This window comes from Balaenoptera physalus, assembly GCF_965194825.1.
Source record: "Balaenoptera physalus genome assembly, chromosome: 15".
In the NCBI taxonomy this organism is placed as follows: Eukaryota; Metazoa; Chordata; class Mammalia; order Artiodactyla; family Balaenopteridae; genus Balaenoptera; species Balaenoptera physalus.
The window spans coordinates 80113669-80139761 of record NC_138894.1 but is presented as its reverse complement, the minus strand read 5'-3'; the positions used below and the strand labels follow the sequence as shown (position 1 = coordinate 80139761).

The 26093-nt window shown below is 48.7% G+C and overlaps 1 protein-coding gene across 2 annotated transcripts in view; it reads right to left on the bottom strand.

Annotated features, from left to right (window-relative positions):
- Positions 1–23391, bottom strand: part of LOC309644099 (uncharacterized protein) — a 391248-nt gene extending 367857 nt beyond the window's left edge. For both annotated transcript variants that reach the window (XR_014254231.1, XM_082427531.1), the window contains exon 1: positions 21352–23391. Coding sequence is in view for 1 of the 2 variants with exons in the window: in XM_082427531.1 (XP_082283657.1) it covers positions 21352–21370 (19 nt within the window). In the remaining variant the exon portion in view is untranslated. The remainder of the gene's footprint in view (positions 1–21351) is intronic.
- Positions 23392–26093: the final 2702 nt, after the last annotated feature.

Here is a 26093-nt window from a genome sequence, read left to right as displayed (position 1 = left end):
TGAGGCTTTGGTGAGCTTGGCCATAAACAAAGGCTTTCTTCTCTCTCAGCAGAACCTTAAATGCCTGAGAAAACCTCAATGAGCCCAGGCACACCTTCAGTGGCAACCCTCAACCCCAAGGGCATTTACCAACTCATGAACGTTCAGAATCATGCAGAAACATCTGTCCTGGATAAACGTTTCTCTGGTTCCCTAGAAGAACTCTGGGTTCAAAGAGCACAGTTTAGACTTACAGAACCAGTTTGGACAGAGAAAAGTGTCCTTGTGGGATCCCTAGCAAATCAAGGAGCTGACCAATGTACCAGAAAATCAGAAGTATCCATACATTTCCCTAGATTTCACTGCAAGTCATGGCCATGACCTAAGAGTATGTAATAGAGGTTCTGAGAAGTCGGGGCCACAGATCCACAGATAAACCCCAGTGGATGTGCAGCCCAGATGATACTGGAAGTGGAATGGCTGAACCGGAAACCTTTGAGTGTTGGATGCTAGTGAAGACATTCAGTGGTGTACACAACAATTGCTACAACGACCCCGTCTGCCAAAGCAGGAATGTTCTGTAAGCTTGAACTTCCATCAATAGCTTATTCATGTGTAGACATTTATCCAGTGAACACAGAGCCTTCAGGTGTGAAGTGTGGCAATATCAAGCCAACAGGCAAAGAAGCCGTTGTCCGGTTCTGAACAAGGCAGATCACAGCCCCATGCGGAGGGGACTCAAGGGATGCACAGCTCCTCAGCAATGGAATGACAAACATTCAGTCCATTAAAGACCTCTGAGCAAGTGCAGAAGTAGGAACAGAGAATTTCTCCAGGTCAAAACTCTAAAATCCGGAGCTGATGGGAGACAGCAAAAGACACCCAGGAGAAGTGAAGAATCTTAACTGTACCAGAGCAGAGGTTATTATCTAAGTAAGAAGGAATTACAAATTAGTAACAACTCAATACGATATTATCTGCTGTGCTAAGCATGCTTATATTCTCTGTCTGGTCACCATGTCTAGATCTTTCTCATTACATTCTGCTCAACTCATCTCTATTAATACCTTCAATGAGACGACTCCTCCACATATGCTGTTGACAAATGTGTGGTTTGAGTGAGCGCCGACATCACTTGAGGACACTATTCACAGAATGAGCAAAGCCAGGGACAGGGCCTCCTTCGAGAAGCCACCTGAGCACAGTGGCTTTCTGTCTGAGAGCTCTCCATCACCCACTCAGCAGGAACCTGCTCACACACGCACGAGCGCCGACAGCGCTGATACCCACAGACAGAACTCCTCCCCCACGTCTCACCTGCGCCCCTGCCCCTCCGTAGAGCGCCTACCGCCCATGACCACTTGTCTCTGAAATATCCATGCCTCCGTACCTGCTGGAGTAAACGTGACGGCCTCCCATGGATCGGATGAAGCCAGGGAGCCAGGAACAAGAGGCGAACCTGAAAGCGCTGGGTTTCCTTTGTGATTCCCCAGAATATAAAAAGACTCATTCCTCTGAAATATCGTCTCCCAACAGCATCAGGCAGGGAAGGTCGAGGGCAGTTTGGTTTCTGTGTCTGAGACAGCACCCGTGGGTGCCTGCATCTGAGGCTTTGTCCTTCCTGCAGTTCTTCCGTGACTGTGGGACCTGTCTGGGCACAACTGGCCAAGTCCCGAGCCGTGCTCTGGACTGTGCCTGTGCCTCTGAGCCAGGACTGTCCAAGACTGACCGTATCTGTGATCCTTCCCGTGACTTCCCAGGCTCCGAGCTACGTCTGTGCATAATTATTGTCTGTTCCTAGAATTATGATTGTTTGATTATACCTGTATACTCAAACAGTATCGGTTACTCTGATTGTAACTGTCTTGGTGAATGTTTCCTACCATTGTGATTACACCTGATTATGGGGGTGATGTTCAGAATATTTGACTAGTCCTACACCAACTGCTTAGAACAGATGCCCTCCGTGAACAACTGGTATGGCTGTGCTGAGGCATTTCAGCCAGACCGTACACAGTTTATTGAGCAGTCTCAATTCGGTGACGTATAGTCACAAAAGTGCTTTATTTTTTCCATCGCTGCCTTCAATCATGCTCTGTCATAACCCTTCCCTGTCATTTAACGACATCTTCAGTGGGTCCCACTGCTCCCCGGTCACTCTCAGTTATTGGAAGTCTGGTCCAGCCCTCAGGGTATGTCTGATTTAAACCCAGAGAAGACAGGCTACAGGATTGTGAGAAGAGAGAGCACAGCCTCTCTCTCCCCTCCTCTCATCTCTTGTCTGGAAACAGAAGTCGGGAGGGGAGATGGGAAAGATGGCAGGTGTCCTCTCACAGGATCGGTCACCTGTGGCAATGGGGCTGCGGGGACCCTGACTTTGCCCTGGCTCCATCTGGTTTCACTGGTCACTGGTTGTGGCTGTAATATGTGTCGGGTAGATTTGCTGGAGCTTCCTTGAGTGTGTGACCAGTGTCACCACAGCTCCCTCCATCACTGAGGACAGCTCCTTTGGCCCCCCATCAGCAGTCCACAGCCCAACAGCCCTTCAAAGGGCATCAGTGAGCCCTGTGGCTCCACACCCGAATCTGCATGCTCCTTCCCGGGGAGCCACAGGAGCCACTGAGGCCTCCTTTCCTGTCCCCAGAAGAACTGAAGGAAACAGCCCCCGTCTCATCCTCCTCCTCAAATGCGCACCCCCACCCCAGATCCCTTCTTGGAACCCGCTGACTTCAAAAATCTCCAGTGGGCAAGCAGGCATCAGTCACTATGGTCAGGAAGACCCTGAAACTCGAAGGGTCAAGTTCTCCCAAGACCTCTCCTACTCCCTCTGCAGTCCTGACCCCTGATGACCAAGACACCAGTGTCCTCAAGCCACCCTATGGAGAACTCTCACATGGTTCTGGGGGAGGGAGTGGGCAGCAGAAGGGAAGCCTTCTTGTCACAGACTCTGCACTGCTGTCAACTTGAGCAACGGCCCCTCTCTCCCAACCGGTCTTCTTTCATGGAAACGGAGGCTGGAGGCAGAGGGGCAGGTGAGAGTGCTGACTGCCAGCATCAGGGTTTCGGGGATCGATGTCTGGTCCCCACTGTTGGCAAACTCCATCCTTAGAATGCAGGGTACTCAGCCCCTCTTCCTCAACTTTGGACTGAGCTGACAATTCAGGGGCAACAGGGAAAACTCCATTCCCATCCAGTTCCCAATGTCTTCGTCCCTCTGCCTGGACCATTTCTGAGACTTCTGTCTGTTGCATGTTGCTGCTCCCTCTGTGGTCACACACCTGGGATTCTGTCTCAGTCTTCATACCACATGCCTATGACCACGTCTGTCTGTGGGATGAGGGACTCTCTTTGTGCCTGCAACCACGGCTCAGGGCCCACCCACCATGGGGTATCCGTGACCACGTCTCTGTGACAGCATTTCTGTGCCCAGGCCTGCACCTAGCCTGACTGGGGGACTCTGTCTCTGCTGCAGCTTCTTGGGTCTGTGACTCAGTCTCTGAGCCTACGTTTTGTGCTTTACAGACAGTGCCCCTGTGTCTGGGCTTGGATAGCTGTGACTCTCAGCTGTCTTCCTTGCTGTGTCGTCTGTCCGTGCTGTGGCAGTGGCCAGCGTGTGAGGCTGAGAGGTTTTCTAGAGGGGAAGGGCTGGAGTAGAACAGTGTGGGAGATAGTACACATGAGTGTCTGTGTAGGGCTGACTCCATTTCCCCCAGGGTTAGGGTTCCAAGGCATTTCTCTGTCCTCAGCTACCCTTTTCAATCTCTACTGCCCCTTCTACCATCTCCCCTACCCACCAGTCAAATCAGAACTGGACACACTGGTCAGAAACTAACTAAGGTCCACAGTAAGGATGTGGTCCTTTGCAGGCCCCAGCTAATTTTCAAAGGCCTCCTTGATTGCCCATCACCAACCCATGGACAGCCCTCTCCCTGCCCTCCTCTGGAGGCAGGTGTGGTCTGATAGAAACGCTGACTTGAAACCTGATTTATACTAACCTCCCTAAATCACAAACCCTGGTGGGATTGTTGTGAGGACTAGGGAAGACATTGTCAGTAACGCAGATGGCCCAGTGCCTGATACCTAAGTGCTTAATAAATCTTAATTCCTGCACTCCATAGAGCTGCCTGTGGCAGAAACAGGGTTTGGGGAAAACCCACCTGCCTCATCCTGATGGATGCTGCCCTGTTACATAATCTGGGTAAACTGAGGTGCTTCTGACAGTATGGATATTTCTACACATGAAACATCATCGTATATCATGGCATTCAAGGGCCCCACAATCTAGCCTACATTAGTTTTGCTGTAGTTGTTGCTGTTTTGGTCTTCCTAGGTTCCCATCTGCTCTGGAGAAAAGGCTCAGGATATAACTGGACAATTTTCTTTTTCTAGTACTGAAGAGATTAGGCATATGATTCATGGATCCCCTCAACCATCTCAGCCAAAGCTAGGAATAGAGGTAGGATTATCTAGGAAAGCTTTGTGGAGGACTCCCTTGTTTAATGATGTGATGACGTACACAGGAGACTCACAAGGTTCTTGAGAATGGCTTACCCTTAGAAATACTGCCAGATTGCATTGAAAGGGACAGAGACAAGATGACATAAAGGAAAACTGTCAGACACACTCGCCCCGCCAAGCTTTACAGGCAGGAAACAGGCTGATAAAACCACACAGCTGCAAACACGTGTTACCCTTCAAGCAAAAGGAAGAATGACTCCAAGGTCAGAGCCACAGTCCAGAGTGTGGAGCTGTGGACCCTGAGGACTGAGCGTTGAGCCACAAATGATAATTCCCAGGTCTTGAAACCTAATGGAATGTACCCTGCTGGATTTTCAAATTGCTTTGCCCCAGTGACTCCTTTCTTCCTTCCATATACTCCCGTTTTGGAATGAGAATGCCTGTAGCCTATAACTATTATCTCCTCCCTGTCCCACCATTGTACCTTGGCAGTAGCTAACGGGTCTCCTAATTTCACAAGTCCACAGACAGAGAATTTTGCCCCAGGATGTATCATATCCAGAGTGTCAGCCATACCTGATTTAGATCATAAGATTTGGGACTTTTGAGCTGATGATACTTAAATGAGATTTGGGACTTGAGTTGATGCTATAAAGGGTTGAGACTTTGGGGATCCTGGGATGAGGTGACTGCATTTCACATGAGGAACAGATATGAATATTTAGGGCCCAGCCAGCAGACTATAGTGGGCTGAATAATGACCCCCAAAGATATCAGGCCCTAGTCCCTGGAACATGTGTTACCTTATATAGAAAAATGGTCTTTGTAGATGTGATTAAGCTAAGAATCTTGAGATGGGGAAATTATCCTGGACTATCCAGGTAGGCCCTAAATGCCATCACAAGTGTCCTTATAAGAGGATGTGATCTGACATGCACAAAGGAAAAGGTGATGTGAGGTGGAGCAGAGAGAGGTTTAAAGATGCTGGCTTTAGAGTGACGCAGCCACAAGCCAAGGAATGCTGGTAGCCACCAGAAGCTGGAAGAGGCAAGGAACCGATTCTCCCATAGAGCCTCTGGAGGGAGCAAGGCTTGGTCAACACCTTGATTTCATGCCTGTGATCTGATTTCAGACTTTTAGTCACCAGATTTGTGAGGGAATAAATTTCTGTTGTTTTAAGCACCAGGTGTCTATATAGTAATTTGTTACAGCAGCCATAGGAAAGTTTACACCACCCAAAAAGGCTTCTTCTGGCAAAACAACCTTCTCCCTCTCATGACAGGGGTGGCCAGATGACCCAAGCCGAGCAGTCATAGCTTCCCATATCCCAGCCACATAACTGATGCAGGCATGGCACGTGCCTCAAGCTGGACCAGTCAGAGGCCTTCTCTGAGAAGTTTTTCTAAGTAGATTCGGTGGAGAAAGTCTCTTCTCTCTGCTTATGAGGTTATAAGGATCTAAGCTGGAGTTACCTGTATCCTTGGTTCCACCTCAGGGGAACAGCTAGCTTGAGAAAATAAAACTCTCACACAGAAGAAAGCAGGGAAGAAAGAAGAGGGTAAGGAGGAGAGAGTTCTGAGGCTGCCTCAACCCCCGGCTATTCTGTGAGTTCACCACAGGCACCATTATATCCCCTCTTTTACTTACGCAATTGATCTGGGGTTCTGTCACATATAACGAAGAATCCTGATGTGTTTTGTCATCCTCCTAATCCAACCTAATCTCATGCTACCCTCTACCTACACTCTTCACCCCTCTTAAGCCAATCTCAAATTAGTTCAAGTGAGCAAGCCTTTACCAAGCATCAAATTCATATAGGATATTGAATACAGAGAGGAAAAAATAAAGTCCTTACAGACAAAGGGCATTTAACATGAGTCTTCCAGAATGGATGAGATCTTCTGGCAAACAGAGATGAGGAGGAGGTACCTGCGAGCAGAGGAAGCAGCATGTGTAATGGTACAAGAATAGGAGATTTGGGACTGGAGAGTTCAGCTTGGCTGGTGACTGTAGTCATGACAGGCAGGAGGGCGAAGAGCTGATATACAGAAGGTCTGGTCTACCCTATGCAAGTGCTTAGACCCAACTCTGGAGATTATGGGGAGTCATTAGAGAGTTAAGCAAATGAGAGTTGCCCCAGAATAGATGCTTGGATGGTGATGGAAGCAGGGAGACCAGGCAAAAGATGATGTTGGTCTGAACCTGAGCAGTGGCAGGATAGGCTGAGGGGAGGAATCAGAACCCAGGTCCCAACGTGGAGCCACACCCCCTTTATGGACTGATGTTCTGCCCTCTGGGACCAGTCTCATTCCCACCCACCTCTGCACTTGTGCCCTTGCACATCCCTCACCTGTAATGCCCTCCCTTTTTTCCTGCCTTTATTAAGCCCTATCTTTCGAGGCTGACTTCAGGAGCAGCCTTTTCTGACTGATGTCTGTGTTCTGGCCACCCTTCTCTGAACCCAGACCCTTAGACTGTAAAATTTAGACCCCAAAGATGTCCTAGTTTCCCTTCCCAACCTAGGATTCCATAACTATTCTGGGTGTGGGTGCATGTGCATTCATGCATATGTATAGATATATATGTTTGTATAGAGGCACATGTTTATGGAGGGCTTCCTGTAAGTTCTTGGTGGGCAGGGGTCCTGTTGGTGTCCCATTGGAACCCACGGTGTGTGCACACCCTGCAGGTACTTTGTCGATACTGGTCAATATGTAGGATCTAAACTGACTCTGCACCAGTGGCCCTACTCATCTCAGTCCTTTTGGCAAGGACAGGTCAGGTGGACACAGGAAGGGACAGTGATGGCTGTAGGTCACACAGTGCACCAGTGACCAGGCCAGAGTGGGGGTAAAAGGCAGCCCTCTGACCTGCCAGCACAGAAGATGCTTTTCTCCCATTTATCTCTCTTGTCTCTAACTGCGCGGACCAAAGGGAAAGCTTTAGAAAAATCAGGTCAATATAAGTAGATTTTCCCTCCTCTTTCACTGCTCTTTTTTTTTTTTTTTTTTTAAGAACAGGTAATATGACCCTTCCTTTCCTTTACTTTACAGAGATTTTATTCCTAAATGAATTATGAATAATTAAAACTCCACTCCATTTGTTCTATATTGTTGTTAACTGAAAAAATTAAAGATGCATGTGCTGCAATGGCCGGGTAGCCCTGGGAGAAGCCGGTGGACGGCTCAAGAGGAGATGTGCCAGCCTGCTGCCAGCGCTACCTCCAGAGGGGCATCTGGTCGACCACTGCGAGCACTCCCCGTGCCTGTCCTCACCACTTCCCACCAAGCACACCGAGGGTATAATGTCATTTCTCTCCTTATCCACACTTCTCTTTGCCCATGTAAAAGCCAGGAGGTAAAAGAACTGTATTTATCATTAAAATGTGGGGAAGCCTCACTCATTTCTCTCCAGTGGCTTTCCAAGTGATCCAGGCCCCAGGTGCCAGGGTGACCTGCTGGGTGTGGGATGTGACATCTTCCAAGGACACTGTCTAAAGTCTCAAGTCTGTCGGCCAGACTAATCACACCACCCACCCCTACCACCAGAGCTGACAGGTACAGACCCAGAGCTGAACAAAGCAAGGTCAATGTCTCTTCCCTGGAACCTGGGCCAGGTGTGTGCTGAGTCAGCTTGGTGGGCTTCACCCCTGTCCTTTTACTCTGAAATCCTCTCCGTCCCTGTCTGCTTAGGCTCGTCAGGCTGCCCCCACTGCCTGCTTAGCCCACAACTGTTGCTGAAAAAATGTTTGTTGACTGAATAAATCCTGTCCCCGGGCTGGGCTAATGAAAAGTCAGAAGCAGTTAGCCATTGTATCAGGCAGGATACGCTAACTATTTTCACAAACAACCCCAAATCCCAGTGGCTTCACACAGTAAACATTCGTTTCTCATGACCCCCTCATACAGCACTGCTCTGCGGGTGGCTCTTCTCAAGCAGCAACTCAGAGACCCAGAGCCCCTCCTTCTAGCATCCTAGCTTATTCCGTGCAAGCTCCTTGGAGTGTCTCTACTTGGCGGTGGATAGGGAAAGAAAATGGCGGATCTCCTGCCAAAGCTTGTCATCATTCCTGCCCTCTCCTCCTCGGTAAGACTCCAGGGATGCTTTCCTCCAGGTCTTCCCCCCGCTGGTCTGTTGCAATACCTGATCTCCTTGGAGTCCTTATGGACGATCTCGCGTTACTTCAGGTCCACTCTGAGGAGGGCTTCTCCTGCACGCTCCATCTTAATAAGCTTCCTTTGACACGAGATGAGCTGCTGGGTTTGAAACAAGACCCCAGGCTACAGGGAGAGAAACTGACTGGGGATCTAGTCTTGGCTGGTGCTCCTATACTTGGTGAGCTGAGCCTCCTACCACCAAGGCCAGGCTGAAGTGTCACTGTCCAGGGGAGTGACCCCTTCCCAGGCAGGCACGGAACACGTGAGGCCGATGAACTCGGCTGGTTCCCCAGAACTGTTGCCCCACTGGAGTTCTGTTTCCCTTAGGCAGTCCTGTGGGAGAAGGAGGGGAGATTCACATCCAGGAACCCGGGGAGAACCACCTTCTAATGAGTCCCTTTCCTCCTTGGTTTGTGAGCACTGCTGGCTCAAAGTCATGCCTTGCTGTGAGCTCTGCTTTCTGCATTTTGCTTCCCCACCTTTAATGTTCCCCTGATCCAATTTCCTTTGCGATAAATAAATAAATAAAAGTGTTTTCATTGAATACAAACCTACTCACTGCAAGGGGCCTGGGTGGCGCAAACTATGAAAGATTCGCTCTTCGTCAAAGCAGTCAGTCCTTAATCTCCACTCTTTCTTCTTCCCCACAATCTGCCTTGATCAAGCGGAAGGAAAACCACAGCCTCCTCTGCCTCAGGGAGCTCATTCCCAGAGGGACAGACACTAATAAACCCCAGTGCCAGTGGATCTCACAGGCATCAGGCATCACAAGCATTAGAGCCAGCCTGGGGCCTGGAGGAAAACAGGCGGGGTGGTCCAGGCAGCTTCCCCCTGGAGTTTGGTTTTCTGTGTGTCTCGACAGCCCAGGAAGTCACCTTCGAGATGGTCCACGGTGAGAATGGTGCCCTGTAAAAGGAGCTGGAAGCAGGCACCTCTAACCACTGGAATTGATCAGTGGGCCCTCGGCTCCCTGAACCTGCTTCCTATGAGAGCCCGTGTGGCCCAGAGACGCTGCTGTGAGCAGAGCTTCGCACTGACCCCGCCCCCAGCATTACCTCGACAAGCTCCCAGTACCTCCCATCCCATTCTAGGGAGGGAGCTGCTGCGTCCCCAAGTCCTCCCCTGGATTGCAGACTGGCAGTGCCATCACCTGCTGCCAGGCTTACTCATGGATGAAGGCCACAGCTTTGAATGCAACGCTCTTCAGAACAGCACTGGGAGTGTCCCCCACCTCCTTCAGGGGACTGAGCCCTACTTTTCTGCTTTTTCAGGGCCATGTGGGGAAAGAAGAGGCGGTCTGGGGAATAATCACTGTCCCATTCGGTGCAAATCCACCAAGCTTGGTTAATCGAGGTTGAATTGGAACTACCTGCACATTTTCTTTAATGCAAATACATATGGAGCAGGTGTTTTCTTATTGGTTTGACTCAATCAACCACCCACTGATGAGTCCACAGGGCACCCCAGCCCTGCTGAGCACAGTGGGCTGGGGATGGAGATGAAGACATCTTCCTGCCCTTCAAGAGCTCCATCTAGTTGAGTCAACCAGACACACACCTGAAAAATGAGATGAAATAAGAGCAATTTAAGGCCAAATGAGACTGTTTAAGGGAGGCAGAAAGTAAAATTACAACAAGAGCTGCTATTCTCGGAACGCACGCCCACCACTGTGCCTCAAAAATCTTTAATCTTCACAACAACTTACTGAAATAGGTATTATTCACCCCGGTTGGCAACAAGAAAACTCATGCTTAGAGAGGTTAAGTGATTTTCCTGAGGTCACACAGTCAGTAAATGAGAGAGATGAAATTTAAACTCCACTCTGTTGACTCCTAAAAGCCTGTGCTTCTACCCACCGTGCAATCCCAGAGGACACATGCCAGTGGAGAGGAGACCCCAAGGCAGAGCTCAGCTCAACATAAAGACATTGCTACTAGCCCAGTGATGGGATAGGCTGAGTAAATGAGCCCCTGGCCCACGAGAGGTTCATAGGCTGCAGGGTCCCCTAGTACGTAAAAGAAGAATCTGGGCCTCAAAGGAGATTAGCTAAATACATTCCAGATGGGAGATGCTGTAACTGGTAGGGAAGTGGGATTTGGAAGGGCTAGAATTTAAGAGGAAGGTCAGGAAGGTGGTAAATGTGTCAGCCACGATGCAGAGGTAGGGATCACAGGTGTGTCTGAGGGTAGTAAGTAAAGCTGATTGGCTGAAGCAAAGACCCTGTGTTGGTCAAATCTCCCCTTGCAATGGGCAAGGTCTAGCAAGGCGATGGGGTCGGGTTAAGAGGACCAGTGATTAGAAGTGGCCAGGAAGATTTGAAAAGGTGGGAAAGTTAGGGAGAAATGAGTGCCACATTCTCAGTAGAGTCATGGCACAAAGAGAGAAAACTCAATTTCTGCCTTTAAGAGCCAGGAGCCAGCTATCTGCATCCAGAAACAAGGGGTCAGGCCACCACGGGATCAGAAACTGGAAGCAAGAGCCAGGCTGGGGGTCCTTGGAAATGCTTCTGGCTGCAGCGTCCATGTCACAAGTGGTCTTCCTGCAGCTACATGGGTTAAAGGTGCAGGGGGCTGGGGGCAAACAGTGTTGAGAGTGGCAGACCCACTTCTACCCAGCGGGGCTGGCCTCAGGGGACAGACTTACCCCCGAGGTGCCCCCCAGCCATGGTACAGCAAAGCCCTCGGAGGATGAATAGAGAATCAGCCCGAGACCAGAACAGCCCATTCAGTCCAGAGCACAGTGACACGGCGCCTGTCCCAGAAGAGCCATCTGGGCAGAGGCAAGGAAACTGCAGCTCTGAATCTGCTCTTGGCCATTTTCTAGAAATGGCTTCACTGGTTTCACTTGTTTTAAAAAAAAAAAAGGAAAGGAAAGGAAGGAATATGGTCCAATTCCGAGGGCTAATTGCCTTTGCTCTCAACGAGAGCCCATGCTTTTTCCGGCAAACATGCTCTCCTGTCGCTGTGCCACCAGACCCACTCTCCGTTTCCAATCAGCCCTGAAAATAGCCCTTGATAGAGATAATAGGAAGAACAAAGAGAAATTTAGAGGAGCAGAGAGAGGGAAACAAGTCATGCCTAACAGGCAGCCCTGAAGTTGTTTTCATAAAGAACCCTTCAGTTAGTCCCTGATTTGTCTCCAAACAGCGAGGCATTCAGTAAATCCCAAGAAACAGACTTGGACCAAGACCAAAGGTTCTTTGACTTTTTTAGGTCATAGACTCATTTGAGAATCTGGAAAAGCACAGACCCTCTCTCTCACCAGGAAAATGCACATAAACACATATTCCATATATTAATTCAGGGGCTCAGAAACTCCACCGGAAGCTCCAACCACAGACCCTAAAGACCCTAGTTAAGAACCCATGATATAGGCAATCTCTTTTTTAAAGGTTTTCCTACTTATTTCTCTCTCTCCCTCTCTCTCTCTCTTTCTCTCTCTTTCTCTCTCTCTCCGAGTATACGTGTCTGTTTATAAGGAAAAGGTTGACCTACATTTCTTCAGGCATAGTCTAAGGAATTTTTTTAAATTGTTCGATTTGAAATTTTGGAAGTCCTTCTGCAAATAACTGAGGGTGAGGGTCCAAAGAAGGGGGGTTGGTTCTATGTGAGCCATTCTCAGCAAAGACACTCACTGAGGGAGTCAACCCTCAGCCTTGGCACTCTCCCCTGCAGGCCTCAGCAAGAACAGGTGTATCACTAAAAGGCTAATAATGGCCATGGGGCCTGGAGGGGCTGTGGGAGCCCAGAGCCTCACACCTGAGGAGAATGGTCTATGCCAGGGCTTCGCAAACTTTACTGTGGATCCAAATCACCTGGAGGTCTGGTTAAAACGCAGATTCTGCTTCAGTAGGCCCGGGGTGGGGCGCAGATCCTGCACGTCTAACAGCATCAAGTGATGGTGCTGCTTTGAGTAACAAGAGTCTATGCAACGATCAGCTCCATGCTGGGTCTGAGAGCAGGGGCAGAAGAGGGGCTGAGGGATAAGCAGGAACTAGAATATCAAAGAGAGAAGAACTCTTAGAAATGTTATAGTTCAATCCTATCGTTTTACAGATGGGGACACTGAGGCCCAGAAACACTTGTTCAAGACCAAACAGCTGGTTGACAGCAGGGCCAGGATGCAAGTACAGATCATCTGACCTCCTGCCCATCTCCACCTTGCCCTGGCGTCTGGCGAGAACCGGACAGTCTTCCTCTCTGGATTCCCAGGTCATCCTGGGTAGTACTCTGCCTCAGGCCTGCCCTCCAGGAGGCCCCCACTCAGCCTGGCACAGATCCAGGCACATGCAGGTGTCAGGGGGCATCTGTGATTCAGCCCACGAGGGACAGAGAGGCTTACCTGGGAGCAGCGCTAACTTGGGGCCTCTCCCTACACACTACATACAGACTGTCAGCCTAATAGGCCTGCGCCAAGTGCCTGGGGGAAAGTCAGTTCCAATCAGGCCACAACCCGTGGCCAGCAGTCAAATGCAGGGTGAAGGCAGGAGATGTGGCCTCTGCAGGAAGCCAGCCTGGCCCTCCTGCTCTCTCAAACGAGCTGACGCGTGGAGAAGGGGGAAAATGAAAACTGGACTTTCCCACAGCCAGCAACAAGGCCCCTCTTCTACTCCTTTTGTCCAAGAACACCATTAAAAAGATACTGCAGCTCCCTTGAGACCCTGAGCTGCAGATGCTTGGAGAACCAGTGAATCTTTAGCCAATGTAGGCCAGCCTCAAACTCCTGGCTTCCGATCTGTGACCACAGCCTCCGAGTAAATCAGGCAGGTCCCTTCTGAGGACAGAATCTACTCCCCTGTGCCTGTTGATCCTGGGTCACAAACACCCATTTAAAAGCATCACATGAGAGATTGTGAAGGCCATGCCATGACCGGGACCATGGGAATGCCACGCTGTCCTCAGAAACACATGTGCAGGGGCAGGGGTGCATCCCTAAGCAGTGACTCAAATTAATTCCACAAACCAGTAAGCACCTACTGTGCGCTACTCTACACTCTTTGCAGTTTCAGGGCCAAGGCAGCTTGCCTGAGCTGGTCTCATCTCACATAAACTGAAACCAAAGCTTCTCTGTTCCACTTTCTGCATCACACAGAAACACACAGCATAGATTTGGGGGTGATGCAGCCAAATTTAAAAGCAGGTGCCTTCAACAGCCTTTCAGAAAACATGCAGCAACCATTTGGAACTCTTCAGTTTGCCCCTCTCCCCCTGGAGAACATCCTCTCCACCTCCTGTTGCTCCCAAATTTGACACCATGAAAAAAAAAAATCAGCGTCTAGCCCGCAGTTCACAGAATCAGACCTCCCTGCCCCTTTCCCCGAGATGCATGCAGGAGTGACTAGTTCCCCTCTGAGTCCTGGAGAAGCATCAGTTTCCTCTGATGTTACTAGTACCCACAGCTTAGGATTGATGTGAAAACCACGAGATCATTCAAGTAAAGTACTCAGCCTGGGCCTGGCACAGAGTAGGCCCTCAATAAATGGCAGCTATTATGACCATGGTCCTGATGGAGGGAGTAAAAAAGTGCACTCAAATACCCAAGAGCCACCATTGTTTCTGGACTCTACCAGCCCCAAAATGTTCTACTGAGACAGGATATGACAGTGGACCACCCCATGTAGGAGGCTTTGAGACAAGGCCTGACTGGTGCCATTGGGCTTCAAAGGTTGCAGGTGTGGATGATGTGCTCTGGTCTAGTAAAGCACAACAGAAGTTACTTTGTCAATCACCTCTGAGGGAGGGGGTCTGCCAGAAGCATAAGACTTCATTGGTGCTGCCATTGGAGCCTCGTCTTTTGTAGAGACTATTTTTAGCATAAATACTGTACACTCTGTTATATTGTCAAAACTGACAGATGAGCATTCTCGTGGCACCCACAGACCATGCATTCAATTGGGAAGATGTTAAGAAACGTTAGATGAGCTTCTCCCAACCGTGGCACAAAGAGCTGCTATGTATCACACGCCATGGCCACTGATATTCATGACAGGTGCCTCTGCCCTCTGCCCTCTGCCGTCTGTCATAGGTGTCCTGGCCTCTGAACTCTGCAGCTGGGATTCAGACTCGATTCCATGGTGGGCACATCTCAGTCAAACATTCAGCCAGGAGCAACTGAGTCCAGGGAGGCCACGGTGGCAAAGCATTTGCAAAAACTATATTACAGGTAAGAGGTAAGAGGTGTACTATAGGTAAGACGGGATGAGAACTCCATAGTCATTGGGGGCCTGGCAAACGACCTGTGATTTCTCATCGTCCAGTCTCACAGCCCTGACGCCCTCCTTGGCCTCCCCTGAGGGGAGCCACTGCTTGGGGCCAAGTAGGGGGCAAGAAACTCAGTGCATCTATCACACAGGAAGACCCAGATCACTTCTCAGGTCCTCCTGAGACTAAGGAATTCTTTGTCTGTTTGGTTAGTTGGTGTGACGTTTTCGTTTTTGATTTCTATCCTCCTCCACTCACTATGTTCCTCTGACGGTATCCCTGCACTATAGCGCCCAGCACGCTATATTCTGCCCAGAATGCTTTTTTCCCTCTCATCACCCAGCTAATTCTACTCACTCTCTAGAGCTCTACAAGAACGTCAATTCCACAGCCAGGCTGTCTCTGGCCACCCAATTTAAGAGAGCCCTTCTATGATTCACTCTCAGAGCGCCCTGCGCTTTTCCTGCAAAGCATTTGCATTTATGGCTTATTTGTCTCCCTTATTAGCTTGCAAGTTCCCTGAAAGCGAGGACATGCCTCTTCTGTTTGCTTCTGTTTACAGTGCCCAGCACAAGGCCAGGCACAAAATCCAGCACAGAATAGAGATTCATTAAGCGATACTCACTGAGTCAAATGAATGAATGAAGGATGGATGGATGGATACTTAAGAGGGGCCCAAGGATCATCTAGGTTGAAAGCCTCCAGAATTCTTCACATTCCTTAATCCACTGCATTCATCCTTAGAGAGGGAGAATCTTTTATCACCTAAAACGGGTGAAATGCATGCCTCTTTGTGGGGAAAAAAAACATGAGCAAATGCAATCATCTGCCGTTTGGATTGACCAAAGAAGGGTCCAGGGAAGGGGAGGACCCCAAAATATCTTTTCAGACACTGAAGGGGTGCAAGCAGACCCACGCGAGGCCACTTTAAGTCTTGACACCCTAAATTCTAGGATTTCCAGTCTGCTACCGACAAATGACAAAAGCTGAGGGCTCAGTGGGCCTGGCTCAAGCCTCCCTCTCCTTTGCTCACTGTGTCACCGCGGGGGCCTGTCCCCTTGCTATTCCTCCCCGCTCCCCTGAGAGGTGAGCTCCCAGCTGTCACCAGCATCACCATAACCAGATCCAAGGTCAGGCGTCCTCAGTCAAGCCTACTTGGTTTTTGGCTTGATCACGATTATAGGAACAGTATTTTTCAACAGGAGGGCAGATTAACAAAGGTACTATCGCACGACATAGAAGAATAAAGACGTGAGTACAAATAGAGAAGAAATAGTGAGGGATGGTGCCAGCTGCCTGCTGCAGATGTTTTGGATCTGGTCCCATTTATTTGTTCATCTGCATCATTCTGCATGCCAGAGGGGCCAGGCACGGTGATAGGTACTGGCTGGTGGAAAGGGAGAGCGGGGTCAGGGGACGCACGGAATAAGCAGGCCCAGGCCTGGCGGGCGCTATAAGGCTAGTAAATCATGTTACTGCAACTGAGGCAGGCTGGGAAGAGCCCAGGGAGGGCTGGCATCCCTGGAACATTCTTCTCTCCCCGAGGGTGGGAAATTACTAAACAAGAGGTGTAGTCAGGCATGCCGGCAAGTGGGCCACCAAGGACTGGATTAGAAGGAAGAGAAGAAGCCCCAGGCCACACATGCATGAGAGAAAAAAGGGAAGCAACAGAGTTGGGGGGGGAGAAGGAGTTAGGTCCAGAAACCTTGACAGGAACTGCTCCTTGTAGAGCAGAGGACATCAGAGCTTGTTGGAGCCCAGAGATCCATTCCCAGGTAAAGGGTGGGGAGGGGTGGGAGATAAAACCCCCCGGTCATCTCACAAGGCCCACAGATGGCAGAAAATCCTAACAGGAGGAGGTACAGGGGAGGCCAGGAGACAAAGTGGCAGAGAGACAGAGGCAGACAGAGAGACAGAGTTCACTGAGAGAAAGTTGCTGCCCAGGTTGTTACCAGGCATGATACTGGCCTCCTACGAGCGGATCCAGCCTTGCCCCCAGCCCTGGACAGTCACTAGTCTCCTTCTTTTTTTTTTTTTTCTTTTATGAACTAGTCTCCTTCTGTGAGGAGTTCGCTACCAAGAGCTGTGGAAGGTCCCAGATTGTATCCTCTTGCAAGCTCACAAGTTAGCCACAGTTTTACAGATGTGGGTAGAAGACATGAGACTCTTGGATCAGAAACAAAGCTCTTTATCCCTCACGGTCCAGCAGGTAGCACGAGCATCGCGTCTGCACTGGTGCCTCCGGTCCACCCACGGGGACGACGTGGAGGGGCCCAGAGGGACGCTGCACACACAGTGGGTTTGCTCCCCGGCCGACGGAATCCAAGCTTAGGAAACCTGAACCTTTTAAAATGGGCATAAACCTGCCTGAGGGAGCTATTGTCTTTACTGGAGGGTAAAAATACCTGCCATCTGTTCCTCACCCCAGCGGGAGACACTGTCTGCTTCTTCCAAGGCTGCGTGCTATACAAATATCCCCAAAGACAGAATCTAGAACAAAGGCCGTCAGTGCCTCTGCTCACAAGACTTGCAGGAATGCAAGAAACCCCCAGAGAATTATCTCCCAACACTCACAAACTGCAGAGAGATAGACTCCTACCGTCCCAAGACAGCTCCCATCTCGCCCCTGGGGAGAGCACAGGATAGAGCAGGCAGGGATGCTTCAGGAAGAGAAAGTCCTCGTGCCTTATCTTGAGGGATGGCAGAGACAACCTCACGCTATGGTTGGCTCGTCCTGAAGAACGCCTCTTCTACTGCACTATTCCTCCTCTATTCCTCTGTAATTCCACTTTAAAACATGGGTCTGCCAGGGTACAGAGAGGCAAGGAACCGTGCATGAGCAAACAGAATTCCCCCTGCCCTCCTCCAGGGAAAAAGATGCTCTAGAGTCTTTTTAAGATTGCCTAGAATCTGAATCACATTCGAGGCCATTCTCTGGCCACTGAATGAGCACCCGTTACAGCTCCCAATCTCCTTCCACTCTGTCTGTGGCACATGGCATTCCACCCCGCGGTAACGGTGTCCCCGGAGTTCTCCAAATACGCCTGGAGGGTCTTGCCCTCCAGGTTCACGCCCTGAAGCAGCCAGAGGGGTAAGGGGGCCTGCACATTCGCCTTTCTCTCCACAACAGGCAAGTGGTGAGAAATTTAGAACTGGGTCACCTGGCTTATCTTCTGCCCGCATTGAGAAGATTAATCCACAAACCTTGCATTCAGAAGGCAGGTCAGAAGGCCATTTCAGTGACTCCTCAGATCACTTTACCTTTACCTATGGGGGCCCACCCAGCAGCCAGGATCACTCAGGGTCACTCTTCTGAATTATAAGTAAGTCACAGCGCATGACACCACCAGCCCTTTCTCACAGAATTTAGAGCAGAGGTGCACATGCCACAGTACAGGATCCCCCATCTGAACAGCCCCCTCCTAGGAGCTCTCTCAAGGTTTCCACAAGCCCCTAATCTTCTGTCCCTCTCCCCAGGATCTCTTAAACAAATGTTATATGTTCAATTATTGCATTGGCCTATTTAATTGATTTATATGCACTTTAAAAAGCTTTACACTGTGCAGGAAACACATCTATCATAATCCTTGACTGAACTGGAGAAAGGAGAAGGGAGAAAGGGAATTAAAATTTATTGAGCACTTATTATGTTCCAGGTAATACACAAGGTACTTTACATACATTACTGAGTTTAATCCTCACAACTGCCCTGTGAAGTGGGTATTTTTTCCTACTTAGCAGATGAAGAAATTGAGACCTATAGAGGTTAAGGGACTTGCCCACAGTTACAAAGCATCAGCTGGAAGAAGCAGGACTCAACTGCAGCTCTGATTCCAAGCCAACATCTACTTCGGGGTTTAAATATCAAGTGTTTCTATAAAAAGTTACGAATAAGGAATGTACCCCTTATCGTAGCATTGTTTCATTGAGGAAATAAGATCCAATTGGCATTGTTCCCTTGAACCACATCTTTTACTACAACTGAACATGCCCAAGTGCACCATTTCACAGTAATGGGGGGAGGGGGAGGGATGAGGAAGGGGCCGCTGAGGGATAAGGTAGGGGTGCTTACAAAGCCTGAGAGTTTTCTCTCTGAACATTAACACTTCTTAGAAAATTCTCACTATTGAAAAAACTCTTCCACGATTTCTACTCAATGCCATTGTGAAGGGGTATAGAGAACATTCGTTCATCCAACAAGGGTTTATATATGATAAGTCACTGTGTGTAGGTACAAAGAGGCAGCAAAGAACCAACCACTCATGGTCCCTCAGAGCCCACATTCTAGAAACTGAAGTGGTGCTCAAAGTCTGAAACAGCCAGTTAGGCACAGCCCTGAGCAGACAGAACAGACACAGGTGTCAGTGCTGGGCAGAGTCCAGGGGAGGGGACAGCTGATCCAAGACCCAGGTGACAAGAGGAGAAGCCCTGTACCTTCCCTTCATGGCAGAGGTGAGCACTGTCAGTCCATCACGCGCAGCCCCAAGACCAAAGTAAGGCTTGGTCTGTTAGTCTGGCTTCTCCAGAGAAACAGAACCAATAGGATGAGATAGATAGATAGGTAGATAGATACACAGATAGGTACATAGATAGATACATAGATGGAGAAAGAGGTTATAAGGAATTGCTTAATGACGTTATGGAGGCTGAGAAGTCCCGAGAGCTGCAAATTTATAAGCTGGAGACCCAGGGGAGCCAATGGTAAAGTTCCACTCCAAGTTCAAAGGCCTGAGAACCAGAAGAGCCAATGGTGTAAGTTCCAGTCTGAGTCTGAGTCCAAAGGCAGGCGAAGGCCAATGTCCCAGTTCAAAGACAGTCAGGAAGAAAAGCATTCCTTCTTCGGCACAGGAGGGTCAGCCTTTTTGTTCTATTCAGGCCTTCAGCTGATTGGATGAGGCCCACCCACGTTGGGGAGGGCAATCTGCTTTACTCAGTCTATCAGCTCAAACGTTAATCTCATCCAAAACACCCTCACACACCCAGAACACACCCAGAATAGTGTTTGACCAAATATCTAGGCATCCCACGACCCATCAAGTTGACACATAAAATTAAACATCACACTTGGGCAAGTATTTACCCCTTTACTAAGTAGAACCAGACTGCTGAGTTCTTTGATTTTTGCATCTGTCTTGTAGTTTTTCTGTCTCTTATTACCAGACTGTCTGCTGTCACTGCTGACGGTCACTGCCCTTGCCCACAGAAGGACCTCTCCTCACTTCTAATTCAATCTGGGTTTGAAAAACAAGAGTGCTACTCTAGTTGGAATTTAATAACCTTGAAGGAATCCACAGACCTGGAGGTAAAATGTTTGAGATGTAGGGCAAATATTTTGTGACACCTCTTTTATCTTCTCACAGGGAACTTTTTTTTTGCATCTATTCTGATTCTTAGAGCTGTGAGCTAGATAAGGCAAGTTACCAGAGAACATGAAGACTTTCTGTATGAGGATGAGTCAAACAAAATTGAAATCACAATAGAGCGCAAGTCATGGGTAGAAATGTTTTCACAACTTCAGGGGGCAATTTGGTATTCAGGAATCACAAAACACAACAAATGTGAAAACAGGCAGCTAAACAGAACCAATCCTCCTAGCTTTCTTGTCTATTTAAATTATCCTAGGAAGAATAATTTCCTCCAAAGCCAACAGAATGAATCTTCACTGTGACTTCCCAGGCAATAAGCTAGTCAGATCCCACCAAAGAGTTTCCAGAAACAATGGGTTTTTTACTTTTAAAAATGATCAGAACATTCAGGACTTAACACACACACAAAAGTAGCAACCATTCTGCTTTGGCACCATTTTATCAAGTGTGAGTGTCAAAATTTTTATAGCTTCAAATTAACAACAAGGAGCTGTAATTTTTGTGTTTGTTTGTTTAAAAGACCAGCAGAGAGTTTTCTTTTTGCTTGTTTAAGCTTCATTTAATTCACGCTCCAACCTGCCCCTCTTTGATTGCATTTCCAAATCCTAAATAAAAGTGATAACTCTTTCTGCCAATTGTAACAAACTGCTGGTGCCAGTTATTGCTTTTTGAAAGAAAAAAAAAAAAAAAAAAAGCAAAAGCAAAAAAATCTTTTAATACTTAGCTGACAGCTTTATCCAAAAGGGGGGAGAAAACCCTGGCCTTTCAAAGCCACCCGATATATCTGTAACAACCTCTTTACTGAGTTCATGTATCTTCTTTATTGTTCTTCATAAACAGGCTATTGGATCTCTCTAGCCTGCAGTGTGAAAAATGAAAGAATTTCCTCCCATCCATGCCTCTCTTATCTCATAATTGTTTTGTTCTGAGGTAGGGGAGACCCGTATAAATGTCTCTGCTATTTTATATGTCCTCTCCAAGCCCATTCATGCTTTTCTCCAGGGCTTTTGACTCCTGTTCTGTTTCTGCCTGAACCTCTATCTGCTTACTGTTCTCCACATCAAACCCCACGAAAGTGTTTGAGATTTCATTTCAGAGGGTGATGTAAGAGAGATAAGAGTCAAAGGCATTTGAAAAACCACTTTCCAGCGTGTCTGTGCTGCACAGGTTGGAGGGAGAGACGCAGCTTACCTGACATCACAGAGAACATCCTGGTTCAGGTCGGCGACGTCCACTTCTCTTCTCTGTTCTTTCCAGAGGGCTCTGCAGCTGTGCGTTCTGCTCCTGCTGCTGCAGCTGCAGCGGCTCCTCCGTCTCTCTGAGCTCCAGCCTCATCGTTGTCCCCAAGAAGCTGAGGTCTGCCCACGACAAGAACAGCCCTTGTCAGGGACAGGAGGGTCTGAGCGCCTGTGGAATGGCTTGTTGGGGAGGAGGCAAAACTCTTCCATGTGGTTAACTGTCCTATAAATGTAGGAGATGCACACTCCAGGAAAAGGTCATGGAAAGGAGTCTGGAGGGGGGAAAAACTGCTCACTAAACCTCAATTCCTTGATGATATGCATCAGAGTGAGCATCTCAGACTTGAGTACTGGAGCAGTTCCATGCAATGAAAAAAACCATGAACACTCATTAGTTAGGCTTGGCTGTGATACTGCTGTGTAACAAATAATCCCCAAATCTCAGTGGCTTACAACAGACATTTCTTTCTTTTCACTCTTGGGTCCGCAGGTTGGCTGAACTCAGCTAGGCTTGGGTTAGGTCTGCTCCATGTATCTCTCCATCGTGGAACTGTGACTCACACAGTGTATACACATCTCACGGTGAAGGCAGGAGCACCAGAGGACAAGCCCAAACATTTGAGGCCTGGGCACACCCCCACTTCTGTGCACTGCTTACATGGCCATGCTGGAAGTGAGTGAGGCAAATAAGCATACACCATCCTGAGGAGGAAGAGAGAGGGGATATTGAGTGAATATTTGTTCAACAACAATCCTCTCTACCACACACACACACACACACACACACACACACACACACACACAGAGAGAGAGAGAGAGAGAGAGAGACTTACAAGGTCAGAGAGAACTGCTTTTCAGGAAGGCAACAGTCCTGAAAAATAGGAATTGCCTGCTCTTCCCACCTGCCCCTGGCTGTTTGCAGCAGTTCAACAAAGACATTTTTGGATCGGGGACTGAAAGCGACTTTAAATGCCATCTAGCCCTACATCTTCACCACAAGAAGTTTCTAGTAACAGCTCCAGTGACAGGGAGATCACTTTCTTCAAGGCAACCCACTCCAAGCACACAAAATGAGTCTCCTTCTCCAGTACAGCAATGCCTCAGATGTCAGTGGCCAGCTCTTAGGTATCCCCTAAGCCTTCTCTTCTCCAAGTGAAAGGCCCTGTGTGTCTTCCCCTCAAAGCCCATGGTTTTGAGTCACAATTTCCTCCAGGCACGTGCTATGTGTTAATGCACTCCTCATGTTGGGAACCAGAGCTCCAGAACCACAACATTTGTATAAGCAGAGCAAGGCGATCCTCTCCCCCATTCTGAGCCAGCATCCACCAGACAGGAACCATTCATATGTCTTCCTCAGGTTGAGCTTAAAGTCATCTCAAGTCAAAACAGTCTTACATGTGTTGCTAAACCATTCATCAGTCAACCAATTATGGAGTGCTTAGGATACAGCCCGCATCCTGCGAGGTGCTGGGGACACTGTGGTCAACAAGGTTGACGTACGTAGTTCTGGCTCTCATGGAGGCTACTTGGAGAGACAGATAAGAAATAAGTAAAGAGACCAAAAAAATAAGAAAATGGAAATACATACTATGAAGATAAAGAATAGATAATGGGAGGAGGGAAAAGGGAAAGCTGTATGAGATACGCTGGCCAGGGAAGGCCCCTCCAAAGAGGTGAATCCTGAAGCCCGGGGAGAAGGCCGACAGGAAGAGGGCAGGGAGGAGCCCTGGAAGCCGACTGGGCAGGATGCGGCCCTGCAGGATGAAGGATGGAGATGTGAAGGTAGGCCAGGTGGCCAGGCCTGGTGAGTGGCGAAGGGGGCACAAGGAGCAGGCAGAGGGTCAGCAGGTCTGGTTGGCCGTGAAGGGAGCAGAGTTTATTCTGAGCACAGTAGGAAGACACTGATGTGCTCTAAGCAGCAGAGGGCATGACGTGACGTGGATCTTGAGCAGCACCCTTGGCATTCCGAGTGTGTGCATCCGAGTGTGTACCTCTGAGTGTGTGCATCTGAGTGTGCGCATCCGAGTGTGTGCATCCGTGCACGTGGATCCGTGCAGTCCTCTGTGGAGAGAAGGCCCAGCCGGAGAACCTGATGTCTGTCCCAAATGAGTTTCTCTTTGTAAATTTAGGCCCCTTGGTCCAGCCTGTCGGCCAACAGCCAACTTTTCCTTGCAGCTCTGTGCCACCAACACAGGCCAGACCAGGAGGAAGTGTGACTCTAACGGGTGAATAGCAGAGCCCTCGGGCACATCAACTGAGATAGAAAAAGTATAAAACTCTGACAGAAGAACCTTAAAAGCAGAGCCTTCAGCAGCTCTTCCATGATTTTCAGGAACAAATGGTTCATCTTCCTAAACACCCAGCCCAATGTTGAGGAACAGATCCTGGGTGATGAGCAACAGGGGTATAAAACTGCACCCTTGGGAAACAGAAATGCAAAGCACTGTCCTAACCAGATGAGCTGAAGCCCGCCTGCAATCAGCCAGAAACCCCTGGAGTCTTGTCTGACCGGGAGGAAGAGGTCTCTGTGCCCTGCTTCTGCCAGACTCACCAACATGTCTGTGTGACCCCTGCTTGGTGGGCTGGTGCTCTGCCCAGTGGGGTAGCACTGCTTCCACCTTCTCCACCAGCCATCCCCGTGGGTCACTGCACGGGTCTGGACCATGCGGATAGGATGAGCAGAGACCAGAGGACTAGTGAGGAAGTAGGGGGCCCTTCGAGCACAGCTGAGTGGGCAAGGACACTTAAGAATCTGACCCGGGGGGATAAAGGAGAAGCTGTCAGCATAGATGAAGCAGGCAGAGGAGATGCCGTGGACAATTAGAGGCTTAGAGTTACCTGGGACTCTTTCCTGAGCCCATGTGCAGGAAGGCTCTTAGATATGCAGGAGACACCTGCTGATTTGCTAGGAGCCAAGGAAGGCCAGGCAAGGCTCACCTGACCAAAAAAAAAAAAAAAAAATAGAGACAGAAATAGAGATATTTAGATACATATAGGTATATAGATATCTATAGATAAAGATGTATAGATAGCTAGAGATATTGATACAGATGTATCTTCCCCAGAACGCATCTTGTTTTCAGTGAGTGACCTCTCCCAAGGAGCCAGGAGCTCTGGAAAAGGAAGTAATGACTGAGACCCACACCTGGAGGCGGGCACAGCTTTTGTGGTTGGGGACAGAGATAAAGAGAGCGCCATGCAACTGAAGGATGCTCCAACTCACCCCTTGCTTTTCTCTGCCTCCTCCCCCGCCCAGCCTCAGGGGTACTCTGTCCTTTGTCCCATCGTATCCTTCTTCCTTACTTCAGCCTCCTGGTCTTGTCTGAATAACACAAAGACTTCAAGGGTCAAACCCAAATTATCGAGAAGGAGGTGTTTCAAACTTCTTATCCTCATTACATTTTTCAGAGAGAAAACAGGTTTTAAATCAATATGTATGGTATATTCCTATCTTTAAAAATATATTATTTATTACTATAAGGGGCAGAGTATTTATATGTGCATATAAACAGAGGGGGAAAAAGTCTGACAGGACACAGAGGATTTTTAGGGCAGTGAAACTCTGTATGATACTGTAAGAGGGGGTACATGTCATTATACGTGTTTCCAAATCCACAGAACGTACAACACCAAGAGTGAACCCTAATGTGAGCCATGGGCTTTGGGTGATAATGATGCGTCAGTGTAGGTTCATCAGCTGTAACGAATGTCCCCTCTGGCGATCATGGCGGAGGCTGTGCAGGTGGCAGGGCAGGAAGTATGTGGGAACCCTCCATACCTTCCTCGCAACTTAGCAGTGAACCTAAATTCACATCAGGTTTTTTTCTTTAAAAATATAATCTTTATATATTAAAAACTTTAGCAGATATTTATCAGACAGATCACAGTCTTCTGAGTTCATTCATTCCCTTGGATATTTATGGGGACCTTCTGTGTTAGACACTTTACCAGAATTGAGCATCAGAATTTAATTAAAATGATTTACTTTTCTTTCTTCATTCTCCCTCTTTCTTCTTGCTTATCTCTCTTTTCTCATTTTGCAAGTCAACATGTAATGATAATGAACCAAAGAAAAAGAGTTTCAGAGCAGGCCTCCTCCTTTCCCAGCTCTCACACCCCAGGCTAGGCATCCTGGTGGAGAAGCTTCAGACTTCTGCTGTAGTGTTTGGACGTGAAGTTCCTGCTCTGCTCTTGGCCCTGGAATCCCCTCGGAGCTCAGAGGAAGCCCTACCCGGCCTCCCCAGTCCCCCACTAATCCCCAGGGCTGGGATTTGGCTGGCTGTTCAGAGCCCTGTCATCTCACCGAGGTAATATGGCTCTCAGTTCATGCAGCACTGGAGAGGGGGCAAAGGAGACAAATGGAATTTCTGCTCAGTGAGTTGATGATAATAATAAATAAGGCCTTTTCTCCAAAGACTTGAAATCTGTTGGCTCATTTCAATGCACAAAATTATTCATTTAAAAACTCCTCCCCACAGACTTGAAGTAGGTGGGGGATTAGTAATCATTAACCCCATTTTGCAGATGGAGAAACCAGGACCCAGCAGGAGCTGGAGCTCATAACCACTGGCAAAGCAGGTGTCCTGACTCCCCGGCCAGTGCCCTATTTGGAGAGGGTGCAGTCACAGCCTCAAGCTGGCACTGGAAGCACAGGCCCAGAAGGTCATGGCTGTATCCTCAAGAGTCTATGCTGAA